General features: G+C 45.3%; 1 protein-coding gene across 2 annotated transcripts in view; it reads left to right on the plus strand.

Annotated features, from left to right (window-relative positions):
- LOC127009310 (uncharacterized) overlaps positions 1 to 16,265 on the plus strand; it is an 89,984-nt gene that overhangs the window by 9,664 nt on the left and 64,055 nt on the right. For both annotated transcript variants that reach the window (XM_050882262.1, XM_050882263.1), the window contains exon 2: positions 172 to 2,328. In XM_050882262.1, the coding sequence (XP_050738219.1) occupies positions 185 to 2,328 (2,144 nt within the window). In that variant the 5' untranslated portion in view covers positions 172 to 184. The remainder of the gene's footprint in view (positions 1 to 171; positions 2,329 to 16,265) is intronic.

Genomic DNA, 16,265 nt, shown 5'->3' on the forward strand with positions numbered 1-16,265 from the left:
TGGGGTAGGCGTGACGTGGGTGGAGGCGGCCTGACTCACCCCGAGGTTATAATCGCATCCCCTGAAAACAATTGTGGTCAAGAGCGAATCTAATCATACGGCCATAAAACAATTCTATCTTGCTTAGACTTATCCGGAGTGTGATGTTTACCTGTTCAATCCTTCCCCCAGGTGTGCGCCAGGTATGGACGGCGGGAGGACTTCAGGAGAGGGCCGCGAGGGACGTGGCCTGGTGGCTGGGGTGAAAGCCGCCTTCAAAGGGCGCCCCAGAGGATCCTCCAAGTCTCGTTCTGGCCCCCTTCACGAGGAGACGCCCGGGCCCTCCGCCGCGCCGCCCTCCACCGCCACCGCCGGGAGCGACAAATCTCCCCGGTCTCCCATTCTTGGCTGGAGGAAGTTGAAACACAAAGAAAGCCATAAAGGAAAGGAATGCCCAAAGAGCGAGGAGGCGCGGGGCAATGAGAGGAATGGCCAATGCTCCCGCTCTCAGGCGCTCCGGCTGAGCCACCACAGCCTGCCGAACTATACGAGCTATGCATTTAACTCCGGTCTGGGGAAGGTAGTGCCCTCGGGACAGCTGAATGGTCGTGTTTACAAGGAGGCAGACTACTGGATCCCGCCCAGAGCGCTGTCTCCTTCGTGGCACGCCGCCAAGTCAGTTAAATTCAATAAAGTGGAAGAAAATGACTTAAATGGTTCAAGTCAAAACGATGAGTTGTCAGAAAAGTGTGTGAGCGACCTTGGGGTGTCTGAGGCGGCCCAGCGCGGCGGCGTCGAGGGTGTGATGGCAGGAAGTGACAGGTGTGACGGACAGCCGGCGACGGTGATGATAAGCCACACCCGGGGGGGCGGCGGGGCGGCGGGGGAGGGGGGTAGTGACGCGGCGTTGTGCCAGAGTCAGAGCAATAAAGAGGTGGTGAATGGACCTGTGTTTAACGATGATGCATTCCGAGACGGCAAATATTATGACGAGCCGCCCCTGACCCATGACCGCGAGCCATGGCTCCGCTCCGCCCTACGCTACAGCCTGAGGGTCCCGCAGTGCCCGAGAAACGAGGTGGTCGTGCTGGCCCTCGGGGTGGATCAGTACGTGGAGGAAGTGTTCCGGTTCCTGGACCAATCTGGGGCGGGAAGGGTCGGCGTCGAGGACTTCCACGGCCTGTGTCGAATCCTGGGGTTGGAGGATGAGGGAGCGACAACGGAGATTTACAAGTGCCGGTGTCTGACGCAGCTTGGTTCCGTGGAAGACCCTGCCGTCAGCGGTCCAATGAATGAAGTCTCCTGCCCCGCCCACATCAGCTTCAGGGAGTTCCGGGAGAGGCTGTGTGAGGTGTTCATCCGCAACGCCGACGCCCACAGCTTGCTGTCGCTCGGCGCCCGCAGGCCCGCCAACTCTCCCTTGGTGACCTCGGTGGTGAGTGTCCAGCGACGGTATGAGGTTCTGGGCGCCATCTCACGCAAGCTATCCGAGGTGACGGCCCGGCTGAAATGCGAGGAAGAGCGGCAGAAAGAAGAGAGCGGCGAGCCGGTGTGTGGCAAGTGTCAACAAGTGATTCATGTTGACCGCAACTCAAACATTTCGCTTCGGCCTCGCGACGCTGAGGTTACATACCTCCAGCGACAAGTTCTCCTCCAGCAACAAGAGCTGCAGTGTTTGCGGGAAGTCATTGATGACCTGCGCGTGGCCCTCCAGAGCTCGGATGCTGAAAATCTTGCGCTCCAGGTGCAGGCCCTGCGGCTGGCCCAATGGCGGCAGCAGGCGTCGCTCCAGGATCTGTCTCTCACCGACGAAGAGAACACTATCGACAACCTGGTGCGGCAGCTCGCTGAACTTGACCCACAATCCATCAGCGCTGCCCCGGGGCCGCATGGTGAGAAAAAAGAGGAGAAAGAAAATATATCTCCTGTAAAGGATGTTAAACAGCCACCTGCTCCCCGGGAACGCCTCAACACGGCATATGTGTCGGGGGATGCCTCCCTGGAAAGCGAGCTGCAGGCTACATACGAGGCGCTGCAGGCGGCACGAGAGCAGCAGGAGGCCACACAGGCTGACCTGCAGCAGACTGTGGGGCAGCTACAGCAGCGAGAGGCTGATCTACAGAAGGTGGAGGACAGCCTCCAAACGGCTCAGGCTGCCCTGGGCCAGGCCCACACCGACAACCTCAGCCTGGTGACGGAGATGGCGGAGGCACGCAACGGCCTGGAGGAGAGCCGCGGCAAACTGGCCCAGACGCTGAGTGACCTGCAGCAGGCGAGAGATATCATCCTGCAGAAGGAGAAACAACTGGAGGAGGCTGAGGCCCGGCTGGACCAACTAAGAGACTCCAAGTAAGTGACAATTTTTTTTTTATATATAATTCTGTTCCGGGCCGCGTGACATTCACTCTTTACACACATCCCAAAACTGAATTGCACCTCTTCCTCTCTACATTACTTTGTCCACTGTTCCACCAAATCTGCCTCAGTCTTGTAGACTTCTCGTGACAACACCTTTGCAGGTAATATTTGCCCAATCAACCAGCAAGGCCGCGCGGCTCTCCGGCAGAGAAAAATAATAATAGTAACAGTGATCTCAGATAAAATGATATAGTTTCTTCTCTCTCTCTCTCTCTCTCTCTCTCTCTCTCTCTCTCTCTCTCTCTCTCTCGTTATGCAGCCTTGCACTTTTTATGTAGTTCCTAATGAGTTAAGTAAGTGGTATTTAGGTGGTAATGCGCAGGGCAACCCGAGCTTAAACCCACTGAACGTAAGAGAATACCTGCCTGTAAGCTGAAACCGTCACACACACACACACACACACACACACACACACACACACACACACACACACACACGGAGTCGGAGGAACGCTCTTTTTTATAACGTAACATCGACTCTTCTCCATATACGTTAAACGCCTCGGGGGAAAAACATGCCAAATAACCCCCTCCCCCCTTCTCTCTCCGCCCCCCTTTCCCCCCGTTCCCCCAGTGGTCACAAATGGGGGAGGAGGAGGGAAGTCGCTGTGACCTTTGTTTGCCCTCTTCCATAGTAATTTCTGTGGAATGAAGTCTACAAACACGGTCTCTCTCTCTCTCTCTCTCTCTCTCTCTCTCTCTCTCTCTCTCTCTCTCTCTCTCTCTCTCTCTCTCTCTCTCTCTCTCTCTCTCACACACACACACACACACACAGGACCAAGGGTGTTGACAGTGTGGTTGGGGTCATATCCAAAAGGGTCACCTCGGAATTCCAAGCATTTTTGAGTCTTTCTCCGGAGGTCACGTCAGGTTAGGTATGTGTGTGTGTGTGTGTGTGTAAAAATCATAACGTTACACACACACACACACACACACACACACACACACACACACACACACACACAGCAACAACAACCCCACCCCCCTCACATGCATACACACACACACGGACGCACATCACTTAATACTTCCTCAAACACCAACAACCTTGCCCCTCCCAGTTCCCTCCAGCCTCAGAATTCCGAAAACGCCCACGTCCTGCCTTTAGAGTCGCCCCGTCCCGCCAGGCTACCGTAGATACATCATTCATTCATCTCCGGCAGACTACACTATCCTTGGCGTCTGCGTTCAATTCACTTTACTTCTTTTCTTATCCATATCCGCTTGTCACTGTTCGATTCTGAGATTAAATATAAATCACAGAATCTTTTGTTGAATATCATATGGTATCTCTTTTCTCTCATCCGATTTAATGTGTTGTGAATCTCATGCGAACTTGCGAAGCGAAAATCATCCTGAACAACAAATGTGGGACGATCTCTCGCACACCTGTTGCCAGCTAATTACTGATGCTGGCGGCGTTGTCTGCAGCTCCGCCACACCTGCCTGCCATCCACAAGGCCGCGGGGTCACCTGTTGCAGCGCGGGGCAGGTGCAGAGGCCGCCACTGCAACACCTGTGCGCCATATGATAAGGCTCCACGGCATGATGCTCGCTCAGAGGCCCCTTTGACCGCAATACAAAGAATCCGAAGGGGGTACGCTCGGTCCGGGGCCTGCATAACGCGGATTACACGCTCCTCTCTCCTCTGGCGGTGAAATCCGAGGCGTGATGCAGATGTCCGCCTCGAGGCTACGGGTGCCGGCTGGGAACGAGGCTTGCTGAATGGGCGAGGGAGTTTTTTTATTTCAATTTTTTTACAGCAGCGGGAGCAGCTCAAGGGCAACAACAACAACAACAACGGGGAGGCGGTGGTCGGGTGGTTAACGTGCGGGCGTGGCGAACCCGGGGACCTAAGTTCGAGTCCCACTGAAGCACGTTGACAATTTTCAACCAGAACGGAATGTTGCCCAAATGCTGCCCAGATGTTTAATTAATCAACCCTACTTCATGGGTCACAACACGGGCCAAACAAGAGCCGTATCACACACATACACACACACACACACACACACACACACACACACACACACACACACACACACACACACACACACACACACACGCACCGCTAACTCCAAGAGGCCCCTCAAGAAAGTCTATCGGCACTACAGGCAGCACGTAAAAGAAGAAAAAAACCACATTAACAACAACGATATCAACAAGATCCCGCTGGACGCTGCTCTCTCGAAAGAAAATAATAATGAGTGGCCAGATGAGAGGTCAATTTCGGCGCGGTCAACAACAATGGTGGGCGCTGACTGGCGGGGAATGAGTGCTCGCTGCCTCGACTATAAAAAAGATAATAATACCTGCCTCACGAGCCTCCAGCAAATAAAGAAAAAAAAGGACGGTTGTGAAAGAATATGCAACCTTGACGCGGGATTTTCTTCCTACAAATGAGTCTTTATAAAACCTTGCTGCTGTTGACTGAGAGAGCTTAAGTCTACACTCTTCAGGAAGGAAAATAATAATAATAATAATAATAATAATAATAATAATAATAATAATAATAATAATACTCATGCAAAGTAACGTAAGACTCAACTGAAACGCAACTCTATAATATTCTCAAACAAATGTCAACACCAGGAAGAGGGAGTGAAAAAAAAAAAAAAATTCTAACGGCCAATTCAGCTTCTCCCCGTCACTAATTCACCTCATTATGCCGCTCCTCACTCTCCTCCTCCTCCTCCTCCTCCTCCATCACCTGCTTAATGAGAACGCAATCCTCTTACAGAAACAGCTCAGCAAAAACCTCACACACATAAGCATGCAGAATGAAAATAAAAAAAGATTGGTAAAAAATTATAAAACTCAATTAACTGCAATATTAGCTTCTCAATCTCTTCCACCTCCTCCTTACACACACTTCTTTACCTCCTCCTCCTCCTCCTCTTCCTCTTCTGCCAGAATAAGAAAAGAAAGAAATAAAACAGCATTAAGCTCACACAGGAACGATACTCAGCAATCACGTCACACACACACACACACACACACACACACACACACACACACACACACACATACACACACACACACACACGCGAAAGAAAATAGCGTGGGAAGAATGATCAAACTCACTTATCAGCAAATTTAGCTTCCCGAACGTATCCACCTCCATTTGCACCCCCTCCACCGCTTCCTTCTCTTCCTCCACCTCCTCCACCTCCTCCACCTCTTCCTTCTCCTCCTCCTCCTCCTCTTTCCTCTTTTTCTAATTCTTAATTTTTCTTCTTTTTCCTTCTCCTTTTCTTCTGCTTTTTCTTTTCTTTTTGTTCTTTCGTTTCCTGTTGCTTCTTCTACTTCTTTTTCTTTTTCTATTTGCTCTTCTACTTCTACAACTTTTTTCTTCCTCTTCTCCACCTCGTCATCCTCCCCTTCCTTCTCCTCTTTTTCTTCCTTTTCTTCTACTACTTCTTCTTTTTGTATTTCTTCTTCGTTTTCTTCTTCTTCCTTACACCCTCTTCATCGCCACCACCACCTCTTCCTCTTCCCCCTCGCCATCTGTAGCCCGCTGCCCTGCATAACATCCTTGATAAGTCTGTACCTGACGTCATTGATACGCTCGCTACGTGGACGGCGTGGGGGCAGCGACGAGGACGGACTTAATGAACGCGAGTGTGGGGTAGCGCGTCCAGGTGTTCCCATGAGGCGATCTGATCCTCCTACAAGCAAGACCCGATCCTCTTTCTCACGCGATTCGATCCTCCTTCCATACGATACGATTCTGTTTCCATACGACCTGATCCTCTTTCCCGTCCGATCTGACCCTCCTCCTCTCCGAATCGGTCCTCCTTCCTTACGATCCGGTTCTACTTCCACATGATCTGATCTTCCTTCCGCACGGTCTGATCCTACTCTCACACAATCCGATCCTCTTTCCAGTCAATCCTATCCATCCTCCTCTTCTCTTGCTCTTCCACGTTTTCTTGTGATGAATATTTACTTGCTCGTCTCTAATGCTCCTGTTTTTTGACGCTTTCGGCTCCAACGACACTTTTTCAAGGACACAATGGAGGTTAGACGGGTTCTCATGACTCTGTGTTTTAAGGTTCATGGTGCAGAAGGCTTGTTAAACTATCACTAGGATCACAAAACTATCCTCCATGGAAATACTGACAATAAATCTTTTCCAAGGACACAAGGAAGGTTAGTCGGGTTCTCTGTGTTTTAAGGTTCATGGTGCAGAAGTCTTGTTAAACTATCACTAGGATCACAAAACTATCCCCCATGGAAACAATGACAATAAATCTTTTCCAAGGGCACAATGGAGGTTAGTCGGGATCTCATAAGTGTTCTTCTCAAGGTGTAAAAGAAGTCTTGTCGAACTATCACTAAACTCATAAAACTACCCATGGAAATACCACTAACACCACAACCTCTACGAAAGAAAGGTATAGAATAGGTGTAGAAAAGGCGTAGAAAGAAAGGAGTAGAAAAGGTGTAGAAAGAAAGGAGTAGAAAAGGTGTAGAAAGAAAGGAGTAGAAAGGAAGGCGTAGAAAGAAAGGTGTAGAAAGGAGTAGAAAAGGTGTAGAAAGAAAGGTGTAGAAAGAAAGGTGTAGAAAAAAAGGTGTAGAAAGGAAGGTGTAGAAAAAAAGGTGTAGAAAGAAAGGTGTAGAAAGAAAGGAGTAGAAAAGGTGTAGAAAGAAAGGTGTAGAAAGAAAGGTGTAGAAAGAAAGGAGTAGAAAAGGTGTAGAAAGAAAGGTGTAGAAAGAAAGGAGTAGAAAGGAAGGCGTAGAAAAGGTGTAGAAAAGGAAGGTGTAGAAAGGAAGGCGTAGAAAAGGTGTAGAAAGGAAGGTGTAGAAAGGAAGGCGTAGAAAAGGTGTAGAAAGGAAGGTGTAGAAAGAAAGGTGTAGAAAGAAAGGTGTAGAAAAGGAGTAGAAAGGTGTAGAAGGAAAGGAGTAGAAAAGGTGTAGAAAGAAAGGTGTAGAAAAGGTGTAGAAAGAAAGGAGTAGAAAGAAAGGTGTAGAAAGGCGTAGAAAAGGTGTGAAAGGTGTAGAAAAAAGTGGAGAAAGAAAGGTGTAGAAGTCTTGTCGAACTATCACTAAGCTCATAAAACTACCCCTGGAAATACCACTAACACCACAACCTCTACGAAAGTATTAACAAATGTGGGTGTGTTAAATCCCTGTAATGTTTGAGAATGATGATGATGATGACGATGATGATGATGACTGTCGGATCCGATGCGTGGGTTAACTTTTCCTGTTTTTATTCTTTATTTTTTATACTCTCGCTTGCTTGCTTGTTTTTTTAAATTTTTTTTTTAAGTTCGTATCTTGTTGGGTTTGATGAGCTTATTATGTTGTCTGATTTTTTTATTTTTTTTGTTCCTTTCTCTGTTTTTTTATGTAGGTTTTCCTCGCTTGGTTGCTTCTTTTGAACGGTCTCTCTCTCTCTCTCTCTCTCTCTCTCTCTCTCTCTCTCTCTCTCTCTCTCTCTCTCTCCCTGATATCAACCCCCTCCACCTGCGTCATCTCTCCTTTATCACACACACACACACACACACACACACACACACACACACACACACACACACACACACACGAGCCTTGCCCCACATCAACAGTCTGGTCACCTTGTCCTGTTTGCTGTCTGTAAGAGACTGCGGTAAGGTGTAGCGGTATGCAGGGCAGGCAGGGAAGGCGGCGGTGTTATTCAGGACCTAGAGCTGCAAGGCCTTTAAACGCTATCCTTGGAGACTGACTGACTGACTGTTGTTGTTATGAAGCCCCCATGACGCTGCAGGATGTATCTGTTTTAGTGTTCCGCTGCGCACGACGTATCCGTTTTAGCACTATATGATCGGTATTTTTAGACGCTTCCACCCCCTACGTCAACTATATACAAAGGTCGAGAAGGAGATTAATCGGGTTCTAATAAGTTTTTTTTTTTTAGGCGCAGGATGTATCTATTCTACGTAATGTTATGGAGATGTAAAAGGAATGGTAAGGGAAAGGCGTAAAAGGGATGGTGAGGAAATTAAATGGAGAGATGAAGGGAAGGTTAAGGGAGAAATGAAGTATGGAGAATTGAAGTATGGAGAAATAAAGTATGGAGAAATGAAGGACATAAAAATGATAAGGGAGTATTGAAGTATGGAGAAATGAAGGGCAGAAAAATGATAAAGGAGAAATGAATACGGAGAAATGAAGGGCAGAAAAATTATAAGGGAGAAATAAAGTACGGAGGAAAGAAGAACAAATGCATGAAAGGGGAAGAAGGGTGGATGAGGGATGGAGCAAGTGGAACAAGTGGAATAATGACACGATGCAGACGTTAAAGTGTCAGGTAAAAGTGGATCAGTATTTACAGTTTGTTTTGATTGTAATAAGTAGAACCAAAGATTATACAGGCAACGAGAGGGATAGTTAGGCCTTGGTTAGATGCATGTACGTGATAGCTATGATGGTGTGTGTATATCTTCAGCGGGGTCTGGCGTCAAGTGGAGGGGACTTATATGGGGCGTGACAGAGCTGGGTGAAAGGTGTAGATAGTAATATAGGGGCAGGCAATGGCTAGTGGAGGGAGGCAGCGAGGGGAGGAGGGTAAAAGAAGGAGTGAGGAGATAAAGATGGGTCGGGAATGAAACAGAGAAGGAAGGGGAGTAAAAAGGGATGAGGAGAAAAAAGATAGGTTGGTAGTGAAGCAAAGAGGGAGGGCGGGCGAAAGGAGTAAGAGAGAAAAGAAAAAGGATAGGTTTTGGTGTCCCTATTACAGAGAGGATATTAATTCCCTCAAATGAGTACAGAGAAGAATAAATGAAATGATCCAAGAATTTAAGAATTTACCATACAGAAAAAAATGGAAAAAAAATAACTTACATTCTCTGGACAAACGTAGACTGTGAGGTGATCTAATTTAAGTCATCAGTACTATTATAGAGAGATGAGAACACGCAGTAACGGGCATAGGATGGATAAATTCAGGTTCAGGAAGGAAATAGGCAAGAACTGGCTAACGAGAAAGCTAATGGATGAGTGGAACAAACTGAGCAGGTATGAAGTAGAGGCAAACACAACAGAAATCATTAAATGGAGGTGAGATTATTATACTCATAGACGTTAAGGGAAGCTATGATATGGAGGTTAGATGTATTTATAGACACTAAGGGAAGTAGATGAAAAAAAACATTCCTAGGAGCTTCCATGTGTAGGCCGGATGTCTGGGCCCTTGTGGCATCCTTACATCCTTGGGTATCCTTGTACATCAAAGAAAAATGGACAAAAAAAGACTGAAGGAGAGGAGGAGGAGGGTGGGTGAGTGAGGAAGGGTGTGAGGGAGAGGGGAGAGGGAGAGGGAGGGGGATGGGTAAGGGGAGGGAGGGGAGGGGGGAGGTAAGGGGAGGGAGTATGCGCCCCTTCCATCCCTGGTTACTTTTATATGTTTACGATGAAGAGGAGGAGGAGGAGGAGGAGGAAAGGAAAATCTCTCTCTCTCTCTCTCTCTCTCTCTCTCTCTCTCTCTCTGTCTCGTGCTCCATTTATTTAAGTTTATTTGCAAATTCCAGAGAGAGAGAGAGAGAGAGAGAGAGAGAGAGAGAGAGAGAGAGAGAGAGAGAGAGAGAGAGAGAGAGAGAGAGATCCTTTCCTTTCCTCTTCTCCTCCTCCCCCTCCTCCTCCTCCTCCTCCTCCACCCCCCCCAGCAGGGTAAACAAGCACTCTACTCCCTCTCATTATTATGGTAGTCTGGCAGATCTCCTCCTTCATCTCCTCCTCCTCCTTTTCTTCCTCCTCCTCCTTTTCTTCCTCCTCCTCCTCCTTCTCCTTCTCTTCCTCCTCTCCTCATCATCTTTCTCTACACAACACCACACCCATCCTCCTCAACCCAGTTCCTCCTCCTCCTCCTCCTCTTCTTCTTCTTCTTCTTCTTCTTCTTCTTCTTCTTTTGCATCTTTTTCTTGTTCGTCTTATTTTTCTTTTTCTGTTTCTTCTTGTTCTTGTTTTTATTCTTCCTCCTCCTTTTCCTCTTCCAGCTCCTCCTGCCCATTCCTTTTCTTCTCTTCTTCCTCCTCCTCCTCTTTCTTCTCCTCATCTTTTTCCTCTTCCTACTTTTCCTGCCCATTCCTTTTCTTCTCCTCTGCCTCACCCATCTCCCTCCTCCTTCTCCCCCTCTCCTCCTCCTCCTCCTCCTCCTCCTGCTTCATGAGTCCGTCCAGCATTCAGCACCGGCTCAACACAACACGGCCCAGCAAGGAGCACGCCGGGCCGGTTTAGCACGCATGAGTTATGATGAAAACGGCTCATAATGGCACAAACACACAACACAAACCCTCGTATACAACCTTCCCTTCCTCCCTTCCCTCTCTCTCTCCCTGCATGCACTGTCCTAAGCCTCTCCTCCTCCTCCTCCTCTGGTTCTAATAATAATGGTAATTGCTCTGCGCCTCCTCCATTCATTCGTGGCCTTAGAGAGTGTGTGTGTGTGTGTGTGTGTGTGTGTGTGTGTGTGTGTGTGTGTGTGTGTGTGTGTGTGTGTGTGTGTGTTTGTTGACTGAAAGAGGATACATAGAATAGGCCCCTAAAAAGATTATGTCAAGTGTGCATAATGTGTTTTTGTTAAGGAAAGGAAAGGTGTAGAGTTTTGTGGTCGTTTAGTTTAGTTTGTTGTGTTTGTGAATGCATCTATGTTTGATTAAAAGGACAATATAGTAATGGTGAAGAGATTTAAGTAAGCAGATGTACATAATAAGTAAGAATATGTAAGAATAAGTTTGAAATAAGTAAGAGGAGGATAAATACGAGTTCTTAGGAGACATATAAGTAAGCAGGTGTAAACAATAAGTAGGAAATAAGTAAGAGATAAGTAAGATGATGATAACCAGAGTCCTCCAAATATGATATCGTGTGAGGAAAAGGGGTTACGGAAGTTTCATGGTCCTGTTTATATATATATTCTTCTTCGTTGAGCTTAAGAACGTAGTAAGATATTAATAGTCGAGGTTGACTAAGGTAAGCGGAGGAAACGTAAACAGGTGTACGAAATAAATGAGATGAAAGGTGTAACTCTCTTAATTAGGAGAGGGAGTCAGAAAACCGCAACGTAGTAAATAGACGAATATACAAAAGAAAAATAAATCAAGGGAACAAAAATATCCTGGTTGAAAAATGACAACTTGGAGACATATATAAACAGGAGTAGATGCAGAATAAATGAGAGAATGAAAGGTGCAAGAGATAACAGAATAATGGAAGTGAGAATACAGCAAAATAGTGGAAAAGATAAACTAGAAATAATAAAAGAAACAGAAACCAAGAGAGCAACATTAACCTGGATTAAAACTGACAACCTGAAGGAATATAAACAGTTGTGGAAAGTGAGAGATGAATTTAGGTGCAGGAGATAAGAAGAATGGGAGAGAAAAGACCGCAATGTAGTAAATAAAATAAATATGCAACTGAATGAAAATAAAGAAGAGAAATCAAGAGAAGAAGAATATCCTGCTTCAAAATGACAACTTGCGGAAATATAAACAGGTGTGCAAGATTACCATGCACGAGATGAAAGATGCAAGACACGTAAGAACAGAGGAAGAGAGAGGAGACAACGACCTCCGCAGTGAAGTAAAAAAAAGAAAGAAAAGGAAAACGTAAAATAAAAATAAGCAAATAATAATAAAAAGGAAAACATAATAAAAGTAAGAGTAAAAAATAAAAATAAAAAGGAGAAAATAAAAATGAAAGTAAAGAATATAGAGAACAATGAAGGAAGAGAGAAGAAACCACCCCCGAAGTATAGTAAAATAAGCAAGTAAAATAAGCATCAAAGTAAAATAAGAATAAAGGAAGTAATAAAAAAAAATATAAAAAAAAAAAAAAGAGAGAGAGAGAGAGAGAGAGAGAGAGAGAGAGAGAGAGAGAGAGAGAGAGAGAGAGAGAGAGAGAGAGAGAGAGAGAGACCGACCACCCCCGAAGTGCAATAAAAAACAAACAAACAAAAACAACAACAATAAAAACAAACAAAACAAGAAGTAAAAACACCCCAGCGAGAACAATATGTACTCACTTAAATGAATCATCACAAACCAGTTCCGAATAAGGTCACAAAATTCACCTCACCTTTGCGAGCTCTCAACTTTCTATGCTGATGCTGATGGTGACGATGATGATGGTGATGATGATGATAGTGATGGTGATGATGATAGTGATGATGATAGTGATGATGGTGATGGTGATGATGATGATGATGGTGATGGTGATGATGACAGTGATGATGATGGTGATGGTGATGATGACAGTGATAATGGTGATGGATAGGACTGACTCATATAGTGATAGATAAGGGTGACAGATAATGACACTAATGACTCACTCACTATCTTATATCTTTAACGTTATCTTTTTCCTCATTTTCATCCATTTCCTCTTTCTCGTTTTTTTTATATATTTTTGCTTATCTTCTCTTATTCTTTATTATCTTTTGTGTGTTTCTGGTTACTCTTCTTCCTTCTTGTTTTTTTTTATTTCTATTTTCTTTCTTCCTCATTTCTCTTCTTCGTATGTCGCAATTCACTTTCTTTTTTGTTGCTTTCCTTTTCCTTTCGTTTCTCCTTGCTTTCTCTTCCTTTTCTTTATTTACTTCTGTTCTTGTTTTGCTCTTTACCATTTCTCTTTTTTCCATTGTCTCTTCTTTTTTGTTTCTCTTCTTATTTCCTTTTGTTTTTTCTTATCATCTCATCCCATTTTCTTACTCCCGTTGATTTCTTTTCCTATTTTTTCTTCCTTTCTCCTCCTTTCATTCCTTTATCTCTATTTCCTATTTCATTCTGGTCCTTCGTTTCTGTTCTTCTTTCACTGGCTTTTCTCTCCCTTTCCTGCTCTTCCCTTCCTTTCCTTTCCTTTCCCTTCCCTTCGCTCCTATCTCCTCCCTTCCCTTCACTCCCCTCCCCTCCCATCCCCTCTCCTTCCCTTCCCTTCCCTTCCTTTCCCTTCACTCCCCTCCCCTCCTATCCCCTCTCCTCCCCTTCCCTCTCCTTCCCTTCCCTCTCCTCCCCTTCCCTTCCCTTCCCTTCCCTTCAGCCGTGACGTGACGCATCCCACTTATCTCCGTTTTTGTCCCTGTCTGTAACGTCTCTCTCTCTCTCTCTCTCTCTCTCTCTCTCTCTCTCTCTCTCTCTCTCTCTCTCTCTTAACGTCTTAAATTTTCCTTGCCTGATTCAAATTTTTCGTTCTCTCTCTCTCTCTCTCTCTCTCTCTCTCTCATACGCACACATGGTTAATCGCTTTTTCGGTCCTGTTCCGTTAGTGACATCCTCCTCCTCCTCCTCCTCTCCTCTTCTTCTTCTTCTTCCTCCTCCTGGTGGTGACAACGTTTATGGTGATGATAGTGACAGATGTTTACAGTGAGCACAACGAACATGCCCATTATAACCCATTCATAGTGTGTGACCCATTCTTTTTGTTATGGTGTCCCGGAGTGATGAAATTATTATGGCAGAACTTCCTGCTATTTCGGTCTTTGTTGTTTGTCTATTTTAGTTTGTTTGTTTATTTGTCAGTCTGTCTATCTATCTATCGGTTTGTGTGTCTATGTATTTGTTTTCATTCATTGCCATCTGTCTCTATTCATCTTTCTATTTATCTGTCTATCTGTCTCCAAGTTTGTCTATCTTTATTTTCATCTGTATATGTGTTTCGATCTGTCTTCATCTTTCTATTTTTTTGTCTACCTATCTATTGTCTTCATTTGTTTATTGTCTATCTGTCTATGTTTTTCCAGCTATTCGATTATCTGCATGACTTTTATGATGAGTTTTCTATGTATATTTAAGAAGGCGAACAAATTTAATGCGGTGTTATCTTCTCTAATCTTCTTTGCATGTTCTTCTTCTTCCTCCAAACCTGTTAGTATCTCTCCTTAAACCAACTCAAATCTCATCTGTCTTCTCTTCGTCTTTAATCCCTTTCATTGTTCTCTTTCTCCTCTTCCTCCTCCTCCTCTCGTCTTTCCTTTCCTTGCTCTTCTTCCTCTCTCTTATCTTGCTTCTCTCCACCTCTTCTCTCTCTTCTCTTCGTTTCCTCCACCTTTCCTTGCTCTTCTTTCTCCCTCAGTATCACCTCTCCTTACTTCTCTTCTTTTCCTCCACCTCTCTCTTGTCATAATTTTTCCCTCTTTCCTTTTCTGCTCTTGTTTCTCCATCACATTTCTCTTACATCTCACTTTTCTTCGTCTCTCCTTTCCTTACTCTTCTTTCTCCCTCCAATCCCTCTTCTCCTTCTCCTCCTCCTCCTCCATCTTTCTCTGCATCGTCACAGTTTTTTTCCCCACTCCTCCTCCTTCACCTCTTCCTCGCGAGATGGAGACGGGAAGTTGTAGTGGTGGTGGTAGTGGTAGTAGTAGTAGTAGTAGTAGTAGTAGTAGTGGTGGTGGTTGAGGCAGCGCTAACTTTCTCTCTCTCTCTCTCTCTCTCTCTCTCTCTCTCTAGTTTCTTTCTGTTCTTGCCGCAGTTTCCCCGTGGTAGAAAGTCGCCATTATATGCTTTATTTATCGCTCCTACGCGCTCCATTCATTCTTCTGCTTCTTCATTCTACTTCAAGAGAGATAGTGAAGGAAGAACCTGCCGCGGGGGCTTGTCGTTCACTGCTGTTGTTGTTGTTGTTGTTGTTGTTGTTGTTGTTGTTGTTGTTGTTGTTGGTGGTGGTGGTGGTGGTGCTTTTTATCTTCTATTCTTTATTCTCCTTCTTCGTTTATGTGGTTACTTCCCTTTCTTATTTCTTTTTTCTTTCATTTTTTCTTCTAGTTTCTCTTTTCGTGTGTAGCAAAAAATCTCTTCCGTCTATCTTTGTTTTTTTTACTTTCCTCTTTTCTTCCTTTATTTACTCTTTTCACTTTCTCTTTTTCCTTCCTGAACAGCTACATACTTCTTTTTTTTTTCTCTCTATCTTGCTGTCGTCGTTGTTGTTGTTGTTGTTGTTGTTGTTGTTGTTGTTGTTGTTGTCAGTCTTAAGCCGATAAAAGAAGACGTAAAATAACATGGACAAAAAAAAATAGTCTGGTCATGGTGGTGGTGGTGGTGGAGGAGAGAGAGAGAGAGAGAGAGAGAGAGAGAGAGAGAGAGAGAGAGAGAGAGAGAGAGAGAGAGAGAGAGAGAGAGAGAGAGAGAGAGAGAGAGAGAGAGAGAGAGAGTGAGAGTGGAGAGAGAGAGAGAGAGAGAGAGAGAGAGAGAGAGAGAGAGAGAGAGAGAGAGAGAGAGAGAGAGAGAGAGAGAGAGAGAGAGAGAGAGAGAGAGAGAGAGAGAGAGAGAGAGAGAGAGAGAGAGAGAGAGAAGGGAGGTGGGGGAGACTGTTTTCCTCGTTCTTCTATCTCACTGTTGTACTGGAGAGATAGAAAAAAAAAAAGATCGATAAACAGATAAAAGAAGAAAGAAGAGTAAATAGTTAGACAGATAAAAAAAAAAAAAAAATCAACAAAAACAACAGTAACTTAAACACGATCTTGGCGGTTGTCTACGGCGAACGGGTCTCGAACGTGTCCTTTTTATGTCGTGATTGTCGTCCTACCTCCCTCCCTCCCTCCCTCCCTACCTACCTTACTTACCTTCCTAGCTTCGTGTGCACAAGAGTAATTAAACGTGCGCGCGGGGGAAGTCATTAAGTACGGGCAGGTGAGCTAATGACCGCCTTGCCTCGCCTCAGTCTGTGGTTACGGCGTCAGCCCACCTTGATTACCTGACGCAGACTTGATTTACCTGGCCCTAATGAGTCCTCCGGTCCCGGGTGCCAAACATGGAGGGAGGAGAGTTTAAAAGACCGACCTGTGTTTGTTTGTCTCGCAGGGAAGGATAGGTTGGTTAGGTTAGGTTAGGTTGGGTTAGGTTAGGTTAGGTAAGGGTTATGTGGGGATAGGTTAGGTAAGAGGTGGGTTAG

This window comes from Eriocheir sinensis, chromosome 40 (assembly GCF_024679095.1).
Source record: "Eriocheir sinensis breed Jianghai 21 chromosome 40, ASM2467909v1, whole genome shotgun sequence".
Lineage (NCBI taxonomy): Eukaryota > Metazoa > Arthropoda > Malacostraca > Decapoda > Varunidae > Eriocheir > Eriocheir sinensis.